The 21,890-nt window shown below is 35.2% G+C and overlaps 2 protein-coding genes across 2 annotated transcripts in view; one reads left to right on the top strand and one right to left on the bottom strand.

Annotated features, from left to right (window-relative positions):
- The window catches only part of FAM227B (family with sequence similarity 227 member B), a 295,156-nt gene that overhangs the window by 85,109 nt on the left and 188,157 nt on the right, over positions 1-21,890 (bottom strand). The window lies entirely within an intron of this gene.
- The window catches only part of FGF7 (fibroblast growth factor 7), a 69,668-nt gene continuing 55,366 nt past the window's right edge, over positions 7,589-21,890 (top strand). Inside the window, exons 1-2 of the mRNA XM_023227254.3 lie at positions 7,589-7,787; positions 8,381-8,933. Of these exons, the coding sequence (XP_023083022.1) occupies positions 8,648-8,933 (286 nt within the window). The 5' untranslated portion in view covers positions 7,589-7,787; positions 8,381-8,647. The remainder of the gene's footprint in view (positions 7,788-8,380; positions 8,934-21,890) is intronic.

Here is a 21,890-nt window from a genome sequence, read left to right as displayed (position 1 = left end):
CTCCTATTACCATGACCTACAAAGTTCATTATGATCTGGTCCCTGCCTACCTCTTCAGGTTCATTCATCTCTCACTACTTTTTCCACTTTTCATTCATATTAGCCTTCTTTCAGTTCTTGGAACACACCAAGATCCACCCCCCACCTCACACCCCTCACCAATCTACTTGTTTATGTTTGTTCTCTCACTGGAATGCATGCTCTGTTAGGGCAGAGGTCACTTCCAGAATATTCACCATTGTGTCTCCAAAAGGCCAGGACAACATCTGGCACCAAGTATCTATTTGATAAATATTTGTTAGATGGATGAATCAAGGAAATAAGTAAGATTGGTTATATGGCATGACCCAGGGTTCAAGCTGATTTATAGAATGGGGTGGACAGAAGAAAAGAGGAAGATAAATTCATAGTATAAGGACAGCACCGAGAATGTAGTAGAAATAAGTCTTGGACAAAGATGCCCTCTCTCACCACTTCTATTCAACATTGTACCTGAAGTCCCGGTCAGAACTATCAGGCAAGAAAAAGAAATAAAAGGCATCCAAATAGGAAGAGAGGAAGTTAAACTATCCCTGTTTGCAGATGACATGATTTTCTACGTAGAAAACCCCATAGTCTCTGTCCAAAAGCTCTTTGAACTGATAAATAAGTTTAGCAAAGTTTCGGGATACAAAATCAATGTACAAAAATCACTAGCATTCCTATACACCAACAGTCAAGCTGAAAGCCAAATCAGGAACGCAATCCCATTCACAATTGCCACACACACACGTGCACACACACACACAAATACCTTCCTAGGAATACAACTAACCAGGGAGGTGAAAGATCTCCAAAATGAAAATTATAAAACATTGCTCAAAGAAATCAGAGATGACACAGATGCATGGAAAAACATTCCATGTTCATGGATAGGAAGAATCAAGATCATTAAAATGGCCTTACTGCTCAAAGCAATTTATAGATTCAATGCTATTCCTATCAAACTACCAAAGACATTCTTCACATAACTAAAGAAAACTAGCTTAAAATGCATATGGAACCATAAAAGAGCCTGAAGATCCAAGGCAATCCTAGGCCAAAAGAACATAACTGGTTGGGTGCAGTTGCTCACACCTGCAATCCCAGCATGTTGGAAGTCCCAGGCAGGCAGATTGCTTGAGGCTAGGCGTTTGAGACCAGCCTGGGCAATATGGAAAAATCCTGTCTTTATAAAAAGTACAAAAAAATAGCCTGGTATGGTGATGCATGCCTATAGTCCTGGCTACTCAGGAGGCGGAAGGATCACCTGAGCCCAGCAAGTCGAGGCTGCAGTAAGCCGTGATTATGCCACTACACTCCAGCCTTAGTGACTCTCTTAAAAAAATAATAACAAAGCTGGAGGCATCATGCTACCTGACTTCAAACTACAATATAAGGCTACAGTACTAAAACAGTATGGTACTGGTACAGAAAGAGATACATAGACCAATGTATCAGAATGAGCCTAGAAATAAGGCTGCATACCCACAACGATCTGATCTTTGAGAAATCTCACAAAAACAAGCAATGAAGAAATAACTCCCTGTTCAATAAATGGTGCTGGGATAACTGGCTAGCCATATGCAGCAGATTGAAGCTGGACCCCTTCCTTACACCACATACACAAACAAACTAAAGATGGATTAAAGACTTAAATGTAAAACTTAAAACTATAAAAACCCTGGAAGATAACCTAGTAAATACCATTCTGGACGTAGGAACTAGCAAAGATTTCATGACAAACATGCCAAAAGCAATTGCAACAAAAGCAAAAATTGACAAATGAGATCTAATTAAGCTAAAGAGCTCCTGCATAGCAAAGGAAATTATCAACAAAGTAAACAGACAACCTACAGAATAGGAGAAAATTTTTGCAAACAATGCATCTGACAAAGATTTAACATCCAGCATCTATAAGTAGCTTAAACAAATTTACAAGCAAAATCAAACAGCCCCATTAAAAAGTGGGCAAAGGACATGAACAATTTTGAAAGACATACATGTGTCTAAAAAACATATGAAAAAATGCTCAATATCACTAATCATTAGAGAAATGCAAATAAAAAACACTGAGATCCTATCTCAGATCAGTCAGAATGGCTATTATTAAAAAGTCAAAAAATAAATGCTGGCAAGCTTGCAGAGAAAAGGGAACACTTATACACTGCTGATAGGAGTGTAAATTAGCTCAACCATTATGGAAAGAAGTGTGGCAATTCCTCAAAGAACTAAAAACACAATTACCATTTAGGATCCTATTACTGGGTATGTACCCAAAGGAATATAAATCATTTTACCATAAAGACACATGCACGTGTGTGTTCACTGCAGCACTATTCACAATAGCAAAGACAGGGAATCAATCTAAATGCCCTCAATGGTAGACTGGATAAAGACAATGTGGTACATACAGACTACAGAATACTTTGCAGCCAATGAAGAGGACAGGATCATGTCCTTTGCAGGAACATGGATGGAGCTGGAAGCCATTATTCTTAGCAAACTAACACAGGAACAGCAAATCAAATACCATATTCTCTCACTTATAAATACAACTAAATAGAACAAATGAACAGAAATAGAGGAACAACAGATACTGGGATCTACTTGAGGGTAGAGGGAGAGGATCAGAAAATATAACTATCAGGTACTATGCTTAGTGCTTCGGTGATAATCTGTACACCGAACCCTTGTGACATGAGTTTAACTGTATAACAAATCTGCACATGTACCCCTGAACCTAAAAGATAAAAAAAAAAAGAAAAAAAGAAATATGTGTTGGACCACAATTTCAGATATGCAAAGAATAACATATAAATTTATATCTATAAATATAAATAAACTTAGCCATAATTTTGAGAATTCTGCTCTTCCAGTTTGGTAAAAAACTTAACCTCGGTTATTCTTGGGTTTCCCTCTTCTGTTTCAAGATGGGATAGATTTCAAGAGTTTTATGTAGGGTCAAAGCTAGGGTATCTGGCTGAGTCATTTGTCTACCCTGATTCCTCTTCTGGGGTATTCACTCACTCTGTTCACATAATTTCTACAGGTCTGAACTCCCGGCTACTTCCAGAATTATTTTAAAATATGGGAAATATTTATGAGGGGTCCTTATGGACCTATTTGTTCAGACACACGAGGCAGCTCTGATTCTCTGGAGTATTGCTGCCTCTGCTATGTGCTGTGGTACAGATATATATACAAGCGTGGCTCCCCAAATATGGGGGCCATAAACTTTTATCTATGCTCCTAGGTCCATGGGACTCTATGATAGTTTCCCTGGGCTGCTTCTCAAATGCACTCTAGTGCTTCCTTTATTTTCAGTGCACTTGGCATGACATTTGGAAAGGGATTCATGTTTTAACCTAGTCAGGAAGCATTTATGACTTTTTCCCCTCAACCTTTCCTTTCCAATATCTTTTTGAAAATACGAAGAACAGAAAAAATGGGATAAATGAACACAACTTAATATTTCATAAGCCCATTCTGCCAATTAAATTTTGACCACAACAAAACTGGAATTAAGTTTTGACCACAACAGAGGCAGAGTACAATTCTGATCATGTCACTCTTCTGCTTACCATACTATAATGGCTTCCTATTGCGCTTGGAATACAGATCATATGTCTTAATAAAGCACAGAGAGATCCTGTCTGCCTCTCCAACCTCTTCATGCACCACAGTCCCTTCTTATTCTCTCTACTAGGACTAAACCTGTGTTTCACTGTGAAAAGGACAGGTTTTTTGTTTGTTTGTTTGTTTGTTTTTGTACAGTACCTCTTCACCTGATTAACTCCCATTCATGCTGCAAAGTTGCAGCATTAGTGGAATTTTTTTCAGGGAAAGCTTACATATTGCCATTTATTATAGATATTCATGGCACTATGTATCTTTTCTTTGTAGCACTTGTCCATGATGGTTACCTTGTCTCATAAGAAGAGAAATGCAAAGGATAACTATAATTTAATGGCATTGTCACTTGTCAGATTAACAAAACTCCAAATGTTTTGACGACAAATTTTTTGAAATAAATGGGCACTCTTATGTATTGCTGGTGGGATTATAAAACTAGTACAACCTGTGTGGAGGATAAGTTGGCAATAACTTGTTTTTAATACCTTTTGTTCCAGGCAGTCTACTTCTGGAAATTGATCCTATAGATTTATTTTCATAGTATAAAATGACGTATTTTATGTCTTTATTCATTACAGCATTTTTTTTGGTAATAGAAAACTACTGAAAAAAATTAAATGTTCCTCAATAGGAGGCTGCTCAAATACATTGTGGTATACCCATTCAGCAGAATACCCTGTAGCTATAACAACAACAAAAATGTGAGAAGCTTCCTAAATAATGAGAGATAGGAAGATTTTTCTATTTTTATTAAGTAAAAAAAAACAACATACAGAACAATGCATATGGCGTGCTATCTTTTGTATAAAAAGGGGAAAAGTAAAAAAGTAAACAAGTAAAAATCATATGTATGTCCACACAAACATATGTATCCAGTTTGCCTGTAGAAGCATAAGGAAACTCTGAAAAGATACACAAGAAACTAATAAAAAGAATTATCTATATTTTGGGGAAGAAAGAAAACTGAGAGGATATGGAACAAAATAAGATGTAAGAATGCAAAGTAATGAAAATATTTAATTATGTTCCCTTCCACTGATTACATTATACATGATTATGAATGAGGCAAAGTTTTAAAATTAACTATCAAAACATAAAATTAATGAAAACAAGTTACTTTCTTTCATTTACTTTTACATGGATAAAGAATATAATGGAGGTTGCTTAAGAAAAGTTAGGTGGCTAATTATTACTTTAACAACTGCCTGCTTTCGCAATATTTTTTGAAATAGATTCTCTCTATTGGTTTAATACATTCTATCCCCAAATCAACTATCCAAGTATTAGGCATTGTTTCCTTTTGAAGGATTACCAGTATTAGCCTTTACTCCAAAGCACATTTTTAAAAGCCAATATTTAGGAACAGATGCAATAATCTTTTGTTTAAAAAATTTAAAACTCATGAGATGTAGGTATTTCCAATTTAAAATGAAGTTAATTATTATTATTATTATTTATTGAGATGAAGTCTCACTCTGTTGCCCAGGCTGGAGTGCAGCGGCGTGATCTCAGCTCACTGCAACCTCTACCTCCCAGACTAAAGTGATTCTCCCACCTCAGCCCCCAAAGGAGCTGGGATTACAGGTGCACAACTAGTTTTTGTATTTTTAGTAGAGATGGGGTTTTGCAGTGTTGGTCAGGCTGATCTCAAACTCCTGACCTCAAGTGATCCTTCTGCCTTGGCCTCCCAAAATGCTGGGATTACAGGCATGAGCCACCGTGCCAGGCCAGTTAATTCTTTCAAGCCAGCAATGGTGTGTTAAAAAAGGAAATTCAATCTACAAATAACAAAAGAAAGACAATGGTTCAAAGTATTTCTGTGCTTAGTCTATCACTATAGGTCTGTTAAAACAAGAGCAACAAATGGTTGCCAATGTATAACTTAAAATATCCAGAGGGTTACCCCATCTACAGTTACCCAAAGTTATTCTTAGTTCCCAGAGAATTCCTTTAGAAGCATAAGCACAATAAGGGCACGGTGAAATCTAAATTTGGTTCTCCATTATAGCTGTGGTCCTAATGAATTGTGGGCCCATCCTGAATTAATAATTCTCCAATAAGAAAAATGATAATCAAAGAATTTAAACCATTGATATAGTTCCCTTGTTGAGATTAATCTGTTAATTAATATTACTGGGATCATATTTCCAAATTACAGAGTGTAACAGCATCTAATGCACTTTAAGCACATAGATCACAATTTTATCCTTTTGTTTCCCATTTTACAGTCAATTCTATATAGCAGATATTAAGGAGGAACTAAGCACTCTTTGCTAACAAACTATCCATTTCTTTTAAGTATTTAGCACTTAGTTAGCAAATGTTGACTTCTAACTTACTGATTTCTTGGTTTAAAATCCCTGGGGTCAGTATGGAACAAATGGATTTAGTAGCTCTTGAGTATCTTTACACTGTAAACTTACTAATGATGACTTTTATTTCTTTAGAAGCAATATCTAAGTCCCAGGAATTCTGAGCCTGCTCATTATTGCTACCTCCCAAACTAGTGGAGTGTGATTCAGAACACAGTAACATTATATTTTCTTTCCTCCTCTTCCTCCTTTTAGAGAATACATGATGGGATGTTTTCAGCTTTCTAGCTTTCAACAAATGCAATTATCAAAGAGTCTGTCCTCCTCTGCTTTAATAAATGTGGAACATTCAACATTTGGCATATAAAGAGTAACTGGGTACATCTGAACTATTCTGTGCTCTTGATTCTGTTCCCTAAAGGGACAGATACAAAGAGAAATCACATAAACTATAATCCAGTTGAGTAGATTTAATTTCCTTTTCCTATTTGGTCTACATGCACCACCTGGTGGTAAAGTAGTGCATTTCAAGTAGAGAAGAGAGAGAGAGAGAGAGAGAGTGAGTGTGTGTGTGTTTTGAGGTATATATAACATGAAAAAGATAATTTTAATATATTTCTTAACACTGATTTAGATAGACAACATAATTATTCTACACCAAGAATCTAATACAACACTTGAGCACTACTTCATGTATACCAGAACAGGAAGTAAAGGAGAGAACTCATGCTGGAAAGGAAAATAGCTTACTCTTATTTACCTTACCAATACATCTTATAATTCCATCTCTAAATTAACGTTTATTGTTACAATATTCTTACTGAGAAAAAATTCAAACACTGATAATCAATGCGAAACCATTTCCTCCTTTTTAATTTTTAAGAATAACAGCTTTTAAAAGTAGGTGCCCTGTTCCTTATATTAACAGTGAGCATAAGTCACAGATCATGGAATTGTAAAGCACTATAAAGTCATTAGACCAATACACCAATTTTACAAATGTAGCAGCTGAGACTCTGGAATAGCAGGTAACTTGCCCAAAGTCATATCGGTCATTAGTGGTCCAACTCAAATAACAATCTAGATCTTCTCATTTTCAGCCTAGGAATACAATACATAAAAATTGTACTTAAATTCATATTCAATGAATTGTCTCTGTATGATGTGATAATATTCACCTTATCTACACAGTGCTTTAAGGCACTCATATGTTAGTTAATACATTGTTCTAACATTCTGAGCACAAAGAAGTAATTGAAGAAATGCATGTATCATAAAGCTATGGAAAAGATTTTCTAAGTATTAAAAAACCCTATATATATGTTCAAATGAATAATTTTCCAAGTATAATACAACTTCTATATTGCAAAGAAGATTTAAAAAATTCCCTTTCCCCTTCTAACTGCTTCAGAACCAGAGATCTGTTTCTACAAAGTAGGTACCCACTTGTAGATTTAAGCATAAAACATGTTCATAGCTCCCTCTCATGACCATTGAATACTATACAAGCCTCCTTTTATTCTCGCTGTTGTATTCAACTAACAGCTCACTGGCTAAGTTTTAATTGCTTCCAATGAGGTCAGCAAAGGTATTTATCGAAAAGCCCTGAATAAAAGGCTCACACACACACACACAAGCACACACGCGCTCACACACAGAGAGAAAATCCTCCTGCCCGTTGATTTATGGAAACAATTATGATTCTGCTGGAGAATTTTTCAGCTGAGAAATAGTTTGTAGCTACAGTAGAAAGGCTCAAGTTGCACAAGGCAGACAACAGACATGGAATTCTTATACATCCAGCTGTTATCAACAAAACAAGTAAGTTACTGTTATTTGTCTTTAAAAACAATGCTGAATGTTTTCTAAAAGTTTATCTCTTTCTCTGATTTTAGTACTGAGCAGAAAAGTAAAGTTACAAGATTTTTGAGCCATGTAACTATCTATAGTAATTATGCTGTGGAACATAAAGATAAGGTTGAAGTTCTCCAGAGCAATCCTGACATTTAACTTAAAAAACCTGGGCAGTTCAGGAGAAAATAATTGATTAACCACAAATGTAAAAGCATATAATAAAGAAGCCTAGGGAGAAAGCACTTATACTTTGTTAGTGGGAATTGTAAAAACTTAATTTAAATAAATAGTTCTGAGTGCAGTATGGTTCTCACAAAACAGCAATTGGAATGAATGGTACAGTCATATTCTGTTTTGTCTCTACTCAGGCATAAATTTTATAAATCTACACATAAAGTGGTAAAGATTTTGACATCCTCCATGAAGGCTGTTTTAAATGTATCTTCAGAGAATAACCTATACTGTATATTATACTACTACTTACTCACTACAATTTATACATACAATTTTTATCTTCCTCTCTCTTCCCCTCCCTATTCTTAATCTCTCATTGCAAACAGAAGTCAAATAGCAAACAGCGTCACAGCAACTGAACTTACTACGAACTGTTTTTATGAGGATTTATCAACAGAGTTATTTAAAGAGGAATCCTGTGTTGTTATCAGGAACTAAAAGGATTAGGCTAATAATTTGGAAAGAGCAACTACTCTTTCTTAAATCAATCTACAATTCACAGATAGGAAGAGGTCAATGACCTAGGAGTAACAATCAACTCAAGATTCAATTTTCATTATGTTATTCATGAACACCCGGAGCACTACACTATAATGCACAAATGGATACTGACATGGATCCTGCCAACTTTGCTCTACAGATCATGCTTTCACATTATCTGTCTAGTGGGTACTATATCTTTAGCTTGCAATGACATGACTCCAGAGCAAATGGCTACAAATGTGAACTGTTCCAGCCCTGAGCGACACACAAGAAGTTATGATTACATGGAAGGAGGGGATATAAGAGTGAGAAGACTCTTCTGTCGAACACAGTGGTATCTGAGGATTGATAAAAGAGGCAAAGTAAAAGGGACCCAAGAGATGAAGAATAATTACAGTAAGTAATTTTATTTTAAGTATGGCTTATGAACCTTAGCAATCTGTTAATGGATCAATTGGTGATGTGTTTTCTCAGCTTCCTTTTGCGGCTTGGAAAAAAAATTAAATAAAATGTCACCTAATTTCTCTAAATTGAACTGTGTTGAACTATGCCCCTAAAAATATCTCTTGGAACAGGGCAAATCTACTTATATTATAGTCGGACCTGATAATCCAAGCCCATTTGAAAATATATACTCCTTGTCCTGAAAATGCTCATAAGTTAAGCAAAATGTAAATAATATTACTCACACCAAAATGTGACTTAATATTGTCTAGCAAAACTCATTAAGATATCTAATTTAGAATTTCATAAATTATCACTAAAAGCTACTTATCACTAAAGAGTAGGGAATTTATTTTTATTAATTTGATTTTCTTTGAAATAATATTTTCATGATGAAAATTAAAATATTTAATCTGTGCTAAGATATGCATTCCTTTGCATAATGCATCTATTCCTTTGTATAATGATAAAATAGAAGGGAATCTGTGGTATCCTTATTCATTTGAGTCATAATGAGCTTGTATTAGGTTAATTATCAACTTATGCAGAAAAATAGATCTCTCCTAACATTTTCCTTAACTAAATCTTTTATGTCATAAAAGTTCTATGCTACCTTAAGAAAAACATAAATGTGAGGGGAAAAAAGTGAGCTGGAAGAGATGGTAATTCCATGTTTTTCAATTTACAGCCTTATATTTTTCCCAAGAATCAGTTATTCTTCTTATGTTAAAATATCAGGGTTGTGTTTTGCATTAAATGATTATGATTAATAACGAACTTCAATAGTATTAAATGTAATGGAATAAGATACACACCTCAACATATACATTAAGGATTTAAAATATTTAGTAAAAATAAATTTTGTTTACATTACTAGCACTCAGGCAACATTGTTATTAATATATAATTTCATATTAATTGTGTTAAAGTCATTTGAAAAAGAATGCATGGGGAGACTGGTGTAAACATGTGCAAATCACAGAGCCAGGCTTGCAGCAATTACTCAAACTTTTGTTGCCTGTTTACTGAATGAATTTTAGGGTTCTGAACTAATCAACCAATAAATGGGAATTTCAGAGAATTATGTTTCCAATATGAAAATGAGAGGACCTTCTTTTTAACCATAATTGATACAGAATGTTAAGGCCATTTTAATGACTGGACAGTTATGGTTTTATTATTATTATTTATTATTACCGAGATTAACAAAGGTATCATGTTAGTCCTAGAAGACCATTCTGATTATACCGAAGTTTATCTAAGGAAATGACTACTTGGAGAAAATGTTTTTGATATCTACTTCTATATGAGCAACAGAATTTGGCTTATAATTAATTAATGTAAAAGTTACTCAGATTTATCATGGATGATAAAACCTGGTGGAGAGGACAGAGCCCAGGTGAAAATTATGACACATGGGTCAACTCCCTGTCTGTGAATGATGAGGGGACAATTTCTTAGTTTTTCTGACCCTCGATTTTTCATCTATAAAATGTGGGATAGGTACAGATGATTTCCAAGATACTTTCCAGCTCTTATAGTCTATTCTATTTTAAACCACAGAGTATATTTCATAAATATAAAGAAACCTACATACCCACTGCATAATTATCTCACACAATGAATGAGATGGAAGTGATAGGATGAGCTGTTAAAACTAATTTCAAATTATAGTAATAAGGTTACCAAACCTTAACTGTGGAATTCTATATGCTGACTACTCCTTTTGAATCCTTTTACCAAGTAATGAAAAAGTAAAAAAGTCGATGTAAAATCCAGTGAAAATGAATAGTACGCATAATACTATTAGGATCAACAGTATCTTCAATTGGAATACATTCACATAAGTACATTTTATTTTGTTGTGTTAAAATTTCTTGAAACGATGACACTCAGGTAGTACACATATATAAAACGCTAAAATTATTTTATAGTTTGAAACACAATTTAGTGCTAACTTTGAGTAAGCCTAAAGCCAATTTTGTAAACCGTCTCCTCTAACACCAATTCTATAATACAAAAGAAAAAAATGGCAGTCGCCCTATATTGTTATAAATTAGAATGTCACAATACCAGTGTCCTAAAAAGACAAGATAAACATCATGTAAATAATTTTTACTTCTATAAACTTTTTAATAGGCTGTATATACAGTATATACCATTAATTATCCTGGAAAAGAAAACTTTCATCAGAATCCTTTAAGTAAACCCTAAAACTGTTGTCAGGTTATGTGGCTATCTTATTGGAGAAGGAGTCAGTAAGATTTCTCCAAAGTTAAAAAGAGGATAAAGCCCCCCCTTTTTTTTCTATAGGAAGTCCTTAGGTACAGAAGGAAATGTTACAATGAAGAATATATGGAGAGTAACATGTTAGAAGAAAATTCTGATAGCCATTTCCTATTATTTGAAGGGTAGCCTTACTATAATAATTTTAAGAGTGAATGTCCATACATAAATGTGCTAATTGACACATGTGAAGTTGAAGCTGCTATATTAGGAAATACAGGTTAAAAAAAATGCTTGAGAATTTGTTTAAGATAACAAGAATGGAAATTTGAAATTATGACATTTGAAGATTGTTTACATTCCTCAATCATTAATTGAATGAATGAACAAATAAATGAAAGAAAGAATGTATCCTTCCTATTTTCATTAAAATGAGAGTAAAAGGTAATTGGATTGTCTACTAGAATGAAATGCAGCAGGATTCAGAAAGTGGTAAAGATCAGAATCCAACTCAGAATTTCATTTTCAATGTTTTGATGCCTTAAATGTTTTCAACAGGTTGTCATTCACCTTTCTTTGGAGGTCCTTTAAGTTGGTATAGATTTTAGTGTCTTGGAAGATAAAGTTTTACATGAAAAGTAATATGCCAGCTATGCAAAATATAATTGTTCTTTTGGTTACCATCAGAAAGTTCCCAATCTTTTCTTATGACATTTTTTTGAATGAAAGAGAACTGACCTGAGAATGTCAATAGGCTTCAGATGATACTCACCTCACCAGCAGAAGCACAGCTTCCACACAGGAATGTGGTTTTTAAGATACTAGTAAATACGAATTGGAGCTAGCAGGAGAAGTAAAATATCTAGATGTGTAATTCTGCTTCCAGAATGTTTTGGGCTGGGGTAGATGGATGGAGGGCACGGATAAAGGAAAGGGAGTGGTGGGCAAGTGGATGTGACTGCTCATGTCTCATAGCTTTAGGGAATTTTAAAAAATTACTTAAGTATCCTGGATTGTGAGGTTGTCACTTACTTTAGTCTTACCTTAATTACTGTGTTGTTTTGTGAAATACTTTAAGTTTAGATTTGAATGAATATATTACAGAAAGAGTGCACCAAGGAACCCAACAGAAATAAGACTTACATTAGTAGACATACAAATAAGAACTATGAAATGGGGGAATTCATGAGAATCCAAGAGATACTGGACCACATTTCTGACTCTTGAGGGGACAGAAGCTGTTACGAGAGAACTGGTCATAAGGACTGCATTCTACTGTTACCCAGGAGGCAGAAAGTCTCTCCCCTTTACTTGTCTCTCTGGTGGTTTCACATTTAGCCTAACAGTAGGTTTCCAGGTGATGAAACTGGTACCTAACCTTAACTAATAATAAGAATACTAAAAGCATAAAATGTCCCTCCAAAGTACACATTCAAAATGAAGTAAATGTTCATTTTCTCTGCGGAAGAAGAGCACTGAGAACATCATTAAAGGGCGAAATGAATGGTCAATACTTCTACTTTTGTTGTCAGAGCTCTCCCCATGGGAACAAGATCAGAGGGTGAATTTAGATAACTGCTGCACTAGGCAGTCCAACAGCAGACAGAGGCTATCATTCTGCACCTGACAGAAATAACACTGCTGTTTAAGCTGAGTATTGAGGTGCCGAGTGAGAGACAGCAGCAGTGCACTGGGCACACAGTGACCGCCTTGAGAGACAGATGTGGAAGACAGAATCCAATCCCTCAGGATAATTTTCTTGCTTTTGGTATCCAATTACTAAAAAGTTGTGCTCTTCCCAATAATAGTCAATATCATCTTCTCCTTTTAAGAAGTCATAAATTGCCTCACTTGGTTATCATGAAGCATTGTTAGTTCCATAGCAAGAAAAGGGTTAGCCATTCTGAAAACTGGCCAATGATTTGGCAATATTCTCTTTTGGACTGTTAGACTGTGATGGGATATGGCCTAACAATTGGCAAAAGGCAAATAAACACAGCATTGCTGAATTTGACTTTGGCTACAAAACCTTCAGCGACTCATTGGTCAACAATTCTTTGGATAGGCTCCTACTTAACAATAATGTCTGTTAGAAGCTAGGAAATACACATATCGCCTCTGAATATGGAGACGGTAAATTTGCTCATATTTGAAACAGTTCTTAGCAAGTTATCTAACAGAACAATAATTCACATGATCAGAATCAAAAATAGCAATGTAAGGACAATCCCTCCCTTTAAAAAAATAGATAATAAGTAACATATCTATGCAGTCGAACCAAAATCCTAGCAATTATAGACAAGGTAGAATCTTGTAGAACTGGTGACCTGTATTCCCTTAAGTAACTTGTTAGGGCTTTAAATGATGGAGAATGGATAAATTGCTGGGGAGCAGATTTGGAAATATTAGCTATTCTTTGATTAGTTTTTAATTTTATCATCTTTTCTTTTTGGCTATCACATGTGCCTGGCACTTATGAAGTGCTAATAAGGTCATTCATTGCCATGAGTGCATCTCTTATCATCTCTTGTCTCTTTTGTAAATCCTCATCTAGACTGACCCTTATGACTCAGCTGTACAATAACTCTTTAGCCTACAGTTTTAGAGCATTCAGAGGCCCAAGTGAATTACAGAGAATGGAAGAAGTCAGCTCTTAGATATATTGAAAGGGTTGCCTTTTCTAGATTTTTCTATTTCTCAACCTTGTCTAAATATTACAATCAGCTGGGGAACTTTAAAAAAAATACTGATGCCAAGTTCCACCCACAAAAAAATTGTCATTAAATTGATCTGAGGTAGAGTCTGGGCATTAGGAATTTTAAAAGCTCCCCAGATAATTCTGACATGCTGCCAAGGATGAGAACCACTGGGCTAAGGGGATCACATTAGATTACTGGGGAATTAAGTCAGAATCTCACAAAGACGGGAAGGACCACGCATTAGTATTTGTCAAAGTTCTCCAATGATTCTAAAGTGCAGCTAAGGTTGCACACCACTGCTTATGGAGACCAAGAATTCTAATTCAGCCTGGACCATCTCAGGTGTCTTGGGAATGTTTTAGACCCTGTAGAGCGATTCAAAGTTAACTTGAACCCCAGATGATTTTGAAATAGGCTTGATTAGGCATAAATCTCTGAATTATGCACCAAGAGGGTTCTTCTGGGCTCATTTGACCTCTCTGACAAATCTTAGTGTCTCCAGCATTTGGTGAACTGGCCTGGAAATGCACGTGATGACAGCTCTGTAGCTACTGCTACAGAAGACTGCTTTGGTGAATGAGTTAGCTGCAGGGAATAATAGGTTCTGTGCCATAGTCTCACAATGACAGGCAGGTCTGCATCTCTTCTGACACTTTAAAGTGGTGTTGCAGCAGGGTACTTGGAGTACAGGCCTCAATGTCTGCTTATTCTGCACTTAAATGAGCCAACTTATGACTATGAACTCAGATGCCCTCAGATTAGGATCTCACGAACATGGCCACATCACCAAGTTCAAAGGCAGAGATTTAAGGAGACAACCTCCAGCCTAGGAAACCCAGGGGGAGGGAACTACAATTCTAGAGGGTTGGCTTAGTCTGCTTTGTGTTGATATAAGAGAATACTGCAGACTGGATAATTTATAAAGAAAAGAAACTTATTATTCACAGTTCTGGAGGCTTGGAAGTCCAATATCAAGGTAATGGCATCTGGCAAGGGCCTGCTTGCTGTGTCATTCCATGGTGGAAGGTAGAAGGGCAAGAACGTATGAGAGTAAGAGAGTATGAGACAGACAGGGCTGAAATAATTTTTTGTAACAACCCACTCTCTTGATAACCCACTTCTGAGAAAATGACATTAATCTATTCAGGAGGTTGAAGCCTTCATGGCCTGATCACCTCTTAATGGTCCCATCTCTTAATACCATCACAATGGCAATTAAATTTCAACATGAGTTTTGGAGGGGACATTCAAACCATAGCAAGGGTCTATCCAGATCAGAGAAAGGACGTAAAGCTAGAGGATTGTTCCCTTTTTAAGACTGGAATGATGCACAACATTAAGTCAAAGGTTTTTTTTTGTTTGTTTTCTAAGGATAATAGCTTTCTTCCTTTGTATCAGACAATTTTTGGTAGCACAATAACTTCTCTAACATCACTATTTGAATACAATACTTTTCCATTTTTAAATTTTATATATATCACATACAATACATTATATATATTTAAGTAATATGGAGAAAAATTATTCTTGTTCAATGAAATAGACTTCAATGTAAACTCCTTTACTAAACAATATCTAACATTTTTACACCTCAAATAGGTTGTAAATGAAAATTATCTGCCTTTCAAATGATTTGGAAAACTATGTTAAAGAGTTACTGAATGTTTAACTGCTTTTGGACTAAGTTTTATGTCTACATTTGAGATTATATCTGGACATATCTTTAGTAGAGAAGTTGTGTCAAATTCACTAACAAAAATGTCATTAAAGTTCCTTAACTATGTGTATGAATGGGTGTGTGTAGTAATACACACAGACAAAATGATTAAGATGGGGAGTGACAGAGGAGAATTATTCAGTATCCTTGCCCAGGTAAAACCTTGTCTTTAGGCAGGCAACATCATTCTCAGATGAAAAAAATTTGATATATACTGAGGATAATTGGCTCTAGAGATTCTCCAGTTGCTTAGTTAACTTCCCTCCAGAAGAAAGTAATCTCTTCTACTGGAGTGATCGTGAGTACTTGATAGAGTCATTAGCTAGTGTCCATCTAAAAATAAAGAGGAAGAAAACATCTTCATGAACAGGAGGAAAAAGAGCAAAAGAGAAAAGGAAAAAGAATTTATATAAAAATTTATGGATTTTAAATCTTCTGTAAACTTAAAATGAAGCAAAGTTTCTCATAAAATATAGCTCCACTAACTTTCTTGATGCACTTAAAGAATGAGGACAATAGAATGACAAGAGAGTAGAGGGAAAAAACAAAACCGCTAAAATGCTGGGGGTTGGATTTAACTAGAAATTGAAATAATAATTTCAGATAATAATACAGAGGGGTTGAAATGATAATAGATTATTATAGGTATAACCCAAATAGGTTTGAATCTCTTAGTTGATTTTGTGCCAAAAACTGTAATAATCTTTGCTTATTAATTATTCAGAATTATTCTGAAACTGAATTTATTTTTAAGATTGATGTAATATAAGAGAAATAAGACATGTTTCAACATCCTCAAATACCATATTTATTATATTCTATTGTGATATTTCCCATTTTGTCTGGCTGTTTGAATTTTAGATGTAACTGTAAGTAATGCTAAGAAAATGGTTTGAGACCAAATTTAGAATGAACTCAGCTTGCAGAATTTTCTTAAGGTAATATTTCCAAACTGTGTTTCGTTATAACACTAGTGCCCCCTGACATATTAAGGCTGTTTGCTGCAGCACAGCTTCTCTAACTAACCCGCTGGGAAATACTAGGTTAAATAAAATTGAACAATTTTTTTTTCAGCAGAATTTCTCTGAGTCTATACTATACTAATATGAATTTTAAAAACTCTAGTAAAAGAGTATACATGATTTCTTAAACTTATCTGACAACATAACACTCCTCCTCTCCCTCACCTCCATTCTCAGTCCCTGGTTTGGGTAGGATATATAAATTTTATTAAATTTCAACTTGAGAGCTATTGTCTAAGGATCTATCTTCAGCATTGTCGAGAACTAAATGAAGTCGCCACTAAATTGTTTGAACCAAATAAAAAAAAACTATACAATTGACCTGAACCAACATTTTAATAATGACCAACTAAGCACATATGCCAAAGTCAGAAGATTACATATGATTTCAGACTACTAGAGTAGTATTTTGTGCATGAATACCGGCCAGAAATCCAGGGATTTGCAGTGGGATTTAAGCCTAATTTAACATTCTTTCTGAGTTCCGAGCAGATTTATAGGACCACCCTCCTGTAACAAGAAATCATGCCCAACAGCTATTACCAATAAACTGACCAAAAACATTTCCTATGCCATAACCTTAAAATGCTTTAGGATCCTAATATGATTGGAAAATTCTTACTGTATGTACCTAAAACAATAAACTTTTACTTTTCCAAAAAGTAGTTGGAGCAAAAGTTGTTGCTCTTTCAATTATTTCAATAAAGAAATAAGTTTCATTTACTGGCTAAAAATTATTTAGAAATTTAACATAACCTGATGAAAGCACTACAAATTTAATGAATTAATCTCCATATTCTTTGAAGAAATCAATTATTTGAGATTTTAAATACAGAGCCAGTGATGGTCTTATTCTCTGCCTATGCTCCAATTGCTTTTCTACCTGTGCATAGCACTGCCTTGTCGTATAGTTCTTTCTGTTTGCATTTGGCACTGTCACTAGAATGTCAGTTCTGGGAAAATAAGTACCATATCTTACTTTTTATTTTTTTTAATCTTCCAGTGGTAGAAGCAGCAGCACTTAGCCCAATGTAAGAGGTGCAAGGGTTAAAAAGGGGAGAAAGATTGGTGATCACGCAATATATTTATCCTTTAATTTATTACACATTTAAAATTAGTTGTAAATAAGAAATAGATTACTAAATTATCACAAAAATTTAATGTGGGCAAGAATTAAAAGCCTTGCTGAAATAAAAGAGAAATACACCTCACTTCCCTCTCATTCTCTATCATTAAAAAAAATTGGCCTCCAGGACCAATTTGATTTGATGTCTTTCTAGGTGATTTCAAGGAACTAGTGGAAAATTTGGTTTATTGTAGAGTCCAACTATATAAGCAGACACAGTTATCACTGGTGACACTGGAAGGTTGATTGGCAGGGCATAGTGAAGACCAATTCTAGAGGAGCTGTGGCCTCCATGACACCCATTCTTGTTCCCACCTGAATGCCAGCTAATCCATGCATACCAAAAACTATAAATAGAAAAAAAATAGTAATTCATAGTTGACACTGGTTTAAGGAATATCTGCATTAGAGACAAAAAGAGACAAAGTCTTTAATAATTAAATGAGCTATACTAGAAAACAAGCAGTGGACTGATAATTTTGGGGAAGGAGGTCTGCCTACTAATATGGATCCTGGAGTTGGTGATCTGCACTGAAGGGAGGAGAGGGCATATGTATAGGAAGAGAGAACTGGGAAGAAGTCGAGAAAGTTGGTGAATCCACTCTAAATTTGTTTTAGTGCCAGTAGCCTGATCTTCAGGAGTCTTTTGGTATCTTACGGGGTCTCTAACTGTACTTCTGATCAGAGACCTAGTTTGTCTGGTTCATATTGAGGCAGCTCTCATAGGAAGGTCACTTGTAGGTGCTACATAGTTTCCTCCTTTGTTTGCATGAATAATGAAGATATGCAAAATTTTAAAGGCTAGTGACTTATTTATTTATTATTATTATTATTATTTTGAGACAGAGTCTCGCTCTGTCGCCCAGGCTGGATTGCAGTGGTGGGATCTCAGCTCACTGCAAGCTCCGCCTCCCGGGTTCACGCCATTCTCCTGCCTCAGCCTCCCAAGTAGCTGGGACTACAGGCGCCCGCCACCTCGCCCGGCTAGTTTTTTGTATTTTTTAGTAGAGACGGGGTTTCACGGTGTTCGCCAGGATGGTCTCTATCTCCTGACCTCGTGATCCGCCCGTCTCGGCCTCCCAAAGTGCTAGGATTACAGGCTTGAGCCACCGCGCCCGGCCTGACTTTTTTATTTTTTAAAATTAATTCAACCAAGTTATTTGTACCTCCTTTTGCTAGACTAAGAATACAATAGTAAACAAATATACAGTCCATGCTTTTACAGAATTCACAGTTGGGAGTCAAGGGAGAACTCCAAGTCAGAGTGGGTAAGTTTAGAGCACATCGTGGGCTGTCTAACCCAACACAAGGAGCAGGGCCTGGACATCTTTTCGGAGAGGAAATGGCCTGAAGGATGAATAGGACAAAAGATAGAGGACAGATGTATTATCCTCAGAGGAGATGCTTTTTGGAGATGTTTGGTAGTAACAGCACTGCCAGACTGGGAAATGAAAAGTGATTTAACATCTTTCCAAGTATCAATGTCAAATTCACCAAGGTAAAACTTTTTTTTCTATTAAAACTATAGGAACATTTACTATTTATTAATTTGCATGCTTTGAATGATTGCTCTGTTTATTAAAAACATAACTACCAGCAACTTAAATTCTCTAAAAACATAGACTGTGAATTTGTTGACTGTGTATGCTCAATCTGGCAAGGGAAAATATCAAAGATTATTTGTTGAATTAATAAAAAAAGAGGTATCCAATTTCTCAATGTTCGTATAATGCTTTTCCTTTAAAGAGAAATTTTGAAGGCATAATTCAATTAGAATAATATATTTTTTTCTGAATAACTGCATATTTTTCACTTTTTAATGCCTTTTTAATCTTTGATCACAAGTGTAACTTGCCTATGTCAGTTGTTGACAAATAATCACTGTAAAATCGAAGTTATTTTTATGGAGATTTTTTCCCTAACAGTTTCTAAAACGTGAGAAAAATAATAATTTTGAGTCATATGTTTGGTGCGTAAGGACAAAATTATGAAGGTTATCTACCACATTCTTTAAGACATACTTTTACTACCATGAGCCCTGGATCACCTGTTTCAACTATGTAATCAAGACACTGATTAGTCAAGCAGCTGTGCATAGTTTTATGCCCTCTAATTCATGAAGTATGCTACTTTCATAAAACTACTGATAAGTCTTTGTTTTTGAAAAATTAGGCTCACCTCCTTTCTTGTATAAATAATGAGTTATAAAATAATGTTGGATGTTTAACAGGCACACAGAAGTGCTTTCAGCTTTGAAAAGATTCTGGCCAAATTTGGTCTTCAAATTTTCTCTTAACTAGCTGGAAGATGGCCAGATATTGAATAACAATAGATACCCCAAAGAAGATTAGCATAAATCTATATCATAGTTGCTAAGTTGTAATTTAAAATTTATGATGTTTTGAAGTACTATTTAGCACTTTATTAGGTATTCAAATTAATATTACCACTAAAATTACTACACTATACAGAAGTAAATTTGTTACTGTTGCCATAAATCTTTTAATTTAGTCTATGCAAAATCTTACAGTGTACAACTGGGAACATTTTTATTGAGTGAATAAATATAAGTGTATAATTAAAATAATGTTAATTATTTAAAAATACATAGGTCAACATTGAAATTGGTACAGAGTACTTTATTCCATTCTGATTAATTCTCAAAATATCTCCATACCGTAAGCTTGCAATTACACTGTTACTTCATTTCACGGAAAAAAAAAAGACCCTCAGGAAATTGGCCAGCTTGATAAGTTTGCTGGTATATAAGTTCTAACTGTTTTGAAATTACACATGGGCCTGTTTTATTTCCTATTTAGATGTTCTTTTCAATGAAGGAAGACAGGTGTTCAGAATTAGCCAGCATTTCAAATGATCCTATCGAAAACCTTTGCATGCAATGTTGATTGTTTTCTGAAAATATTTGAGTCGTCAGTTAACTTACAAAGACTGCACAGTAGGTCTGATGATTCTACCGTGTGATTGACATCATTGTATATTAAGGAGCAAGAAGTTCATATACAGAATCCTGCTTTAAACCTTCCAGCTTTCTTATAATCAACACAAGCTGGTTACTGAGAGACTTTGAAGAGGAAAAATGAGACATTTTTAAGTAACATTTTTTTCCCTCAATGAAAACATGGGCCATTAATATTAAGATAACAAAAATTACTACTACAACAAAAATTAAATGTGTGAGTGGTTTCTATGTGCCTGGCACCGTGTTGAATACTTTATATACATTATTTAATTTAATATTCACAGGGCTATTTATTTATTTATTTATTTTTGAGACTGAGTCTCGCTCTGTCGCCCAGGCTGGGGTGCAGTGGCGCGATCTCGGCTCACTGCAAACTCCGCCTTCCAGGTTCACGCCATTCTCCTGCCTCACCCTCCCGAGTAGCTGGTACTACAGGCACACGCTGCCACACCAGGCTAATTTTTTGTATTTTTAGTAGAGACGAGGTTTCACCGTGTTGGCCAGATTGGTCTCGATCTTCTGACCTCGTGATCTGCCCGCCTCGGCCTCCGAAAGTGCTGGGATTACAGGCGTGAGCCACCGCGCCAGGCCTCCAGGGCTCTTATTAGGTGGCCAGACTTATGCTCATATGCAGATGGGGGAACTTTGGCTCACAGAGTTAAGTAACTTGCTCTAGGTTACATAGCTAGTAACTGTCAAAGTTGGGATGTGAATCCAAGTAGGTTTAACTCCAAAGCATAGTTTTAGTATCACCGTATGTATCACTATACTGTCACTGGTACTATTAAAACATCGCATATTAATTTGTATCAAGCAGTGGGATAATTTGCATCTGAGGAAATATAAACAACTGAAATTTTCTTCTCTGTAATATGACCTAATGAATACTTGGCATTATCTTCATCTTATTAAATAAAAACTTACTCCAACTTTCCTTGTACAAAACATATTCATTCGTCTTCCCCTGAGAAGGTGTAGTGACCTTCAGTTTATTTTGCTTACACATTGCTAAAGATCCTACAAAATTTAACTTGGTTGTATTTTAAACACATTTCTGACATTTATTAAAACTATTTATACTTCTGTTCTTTAGTGTCTGGAAAATTATTATAGAATGCATAATAATTATCCAGACGCTA

The sequence above is a fragment of the Piliocolobus tephrosceles genome, chromosome 6, assembly GCF_002776525.5.
Source record: "Piliocolobus tephrosceles isolate RC106 chromosome 6, ASM277652v3, whole genome shotgun sequence".
NCBI lineage: Eukaryota > Metazoa > Chordata > Mammalia > Primates > Cercopithecidae > Piliocolobus > Piliocolobus tephrosceles.
Note: the sequence above shows the minus strand (reverse complement) of the source record. Positions and strands in the feature narration are given on the sequence as shown.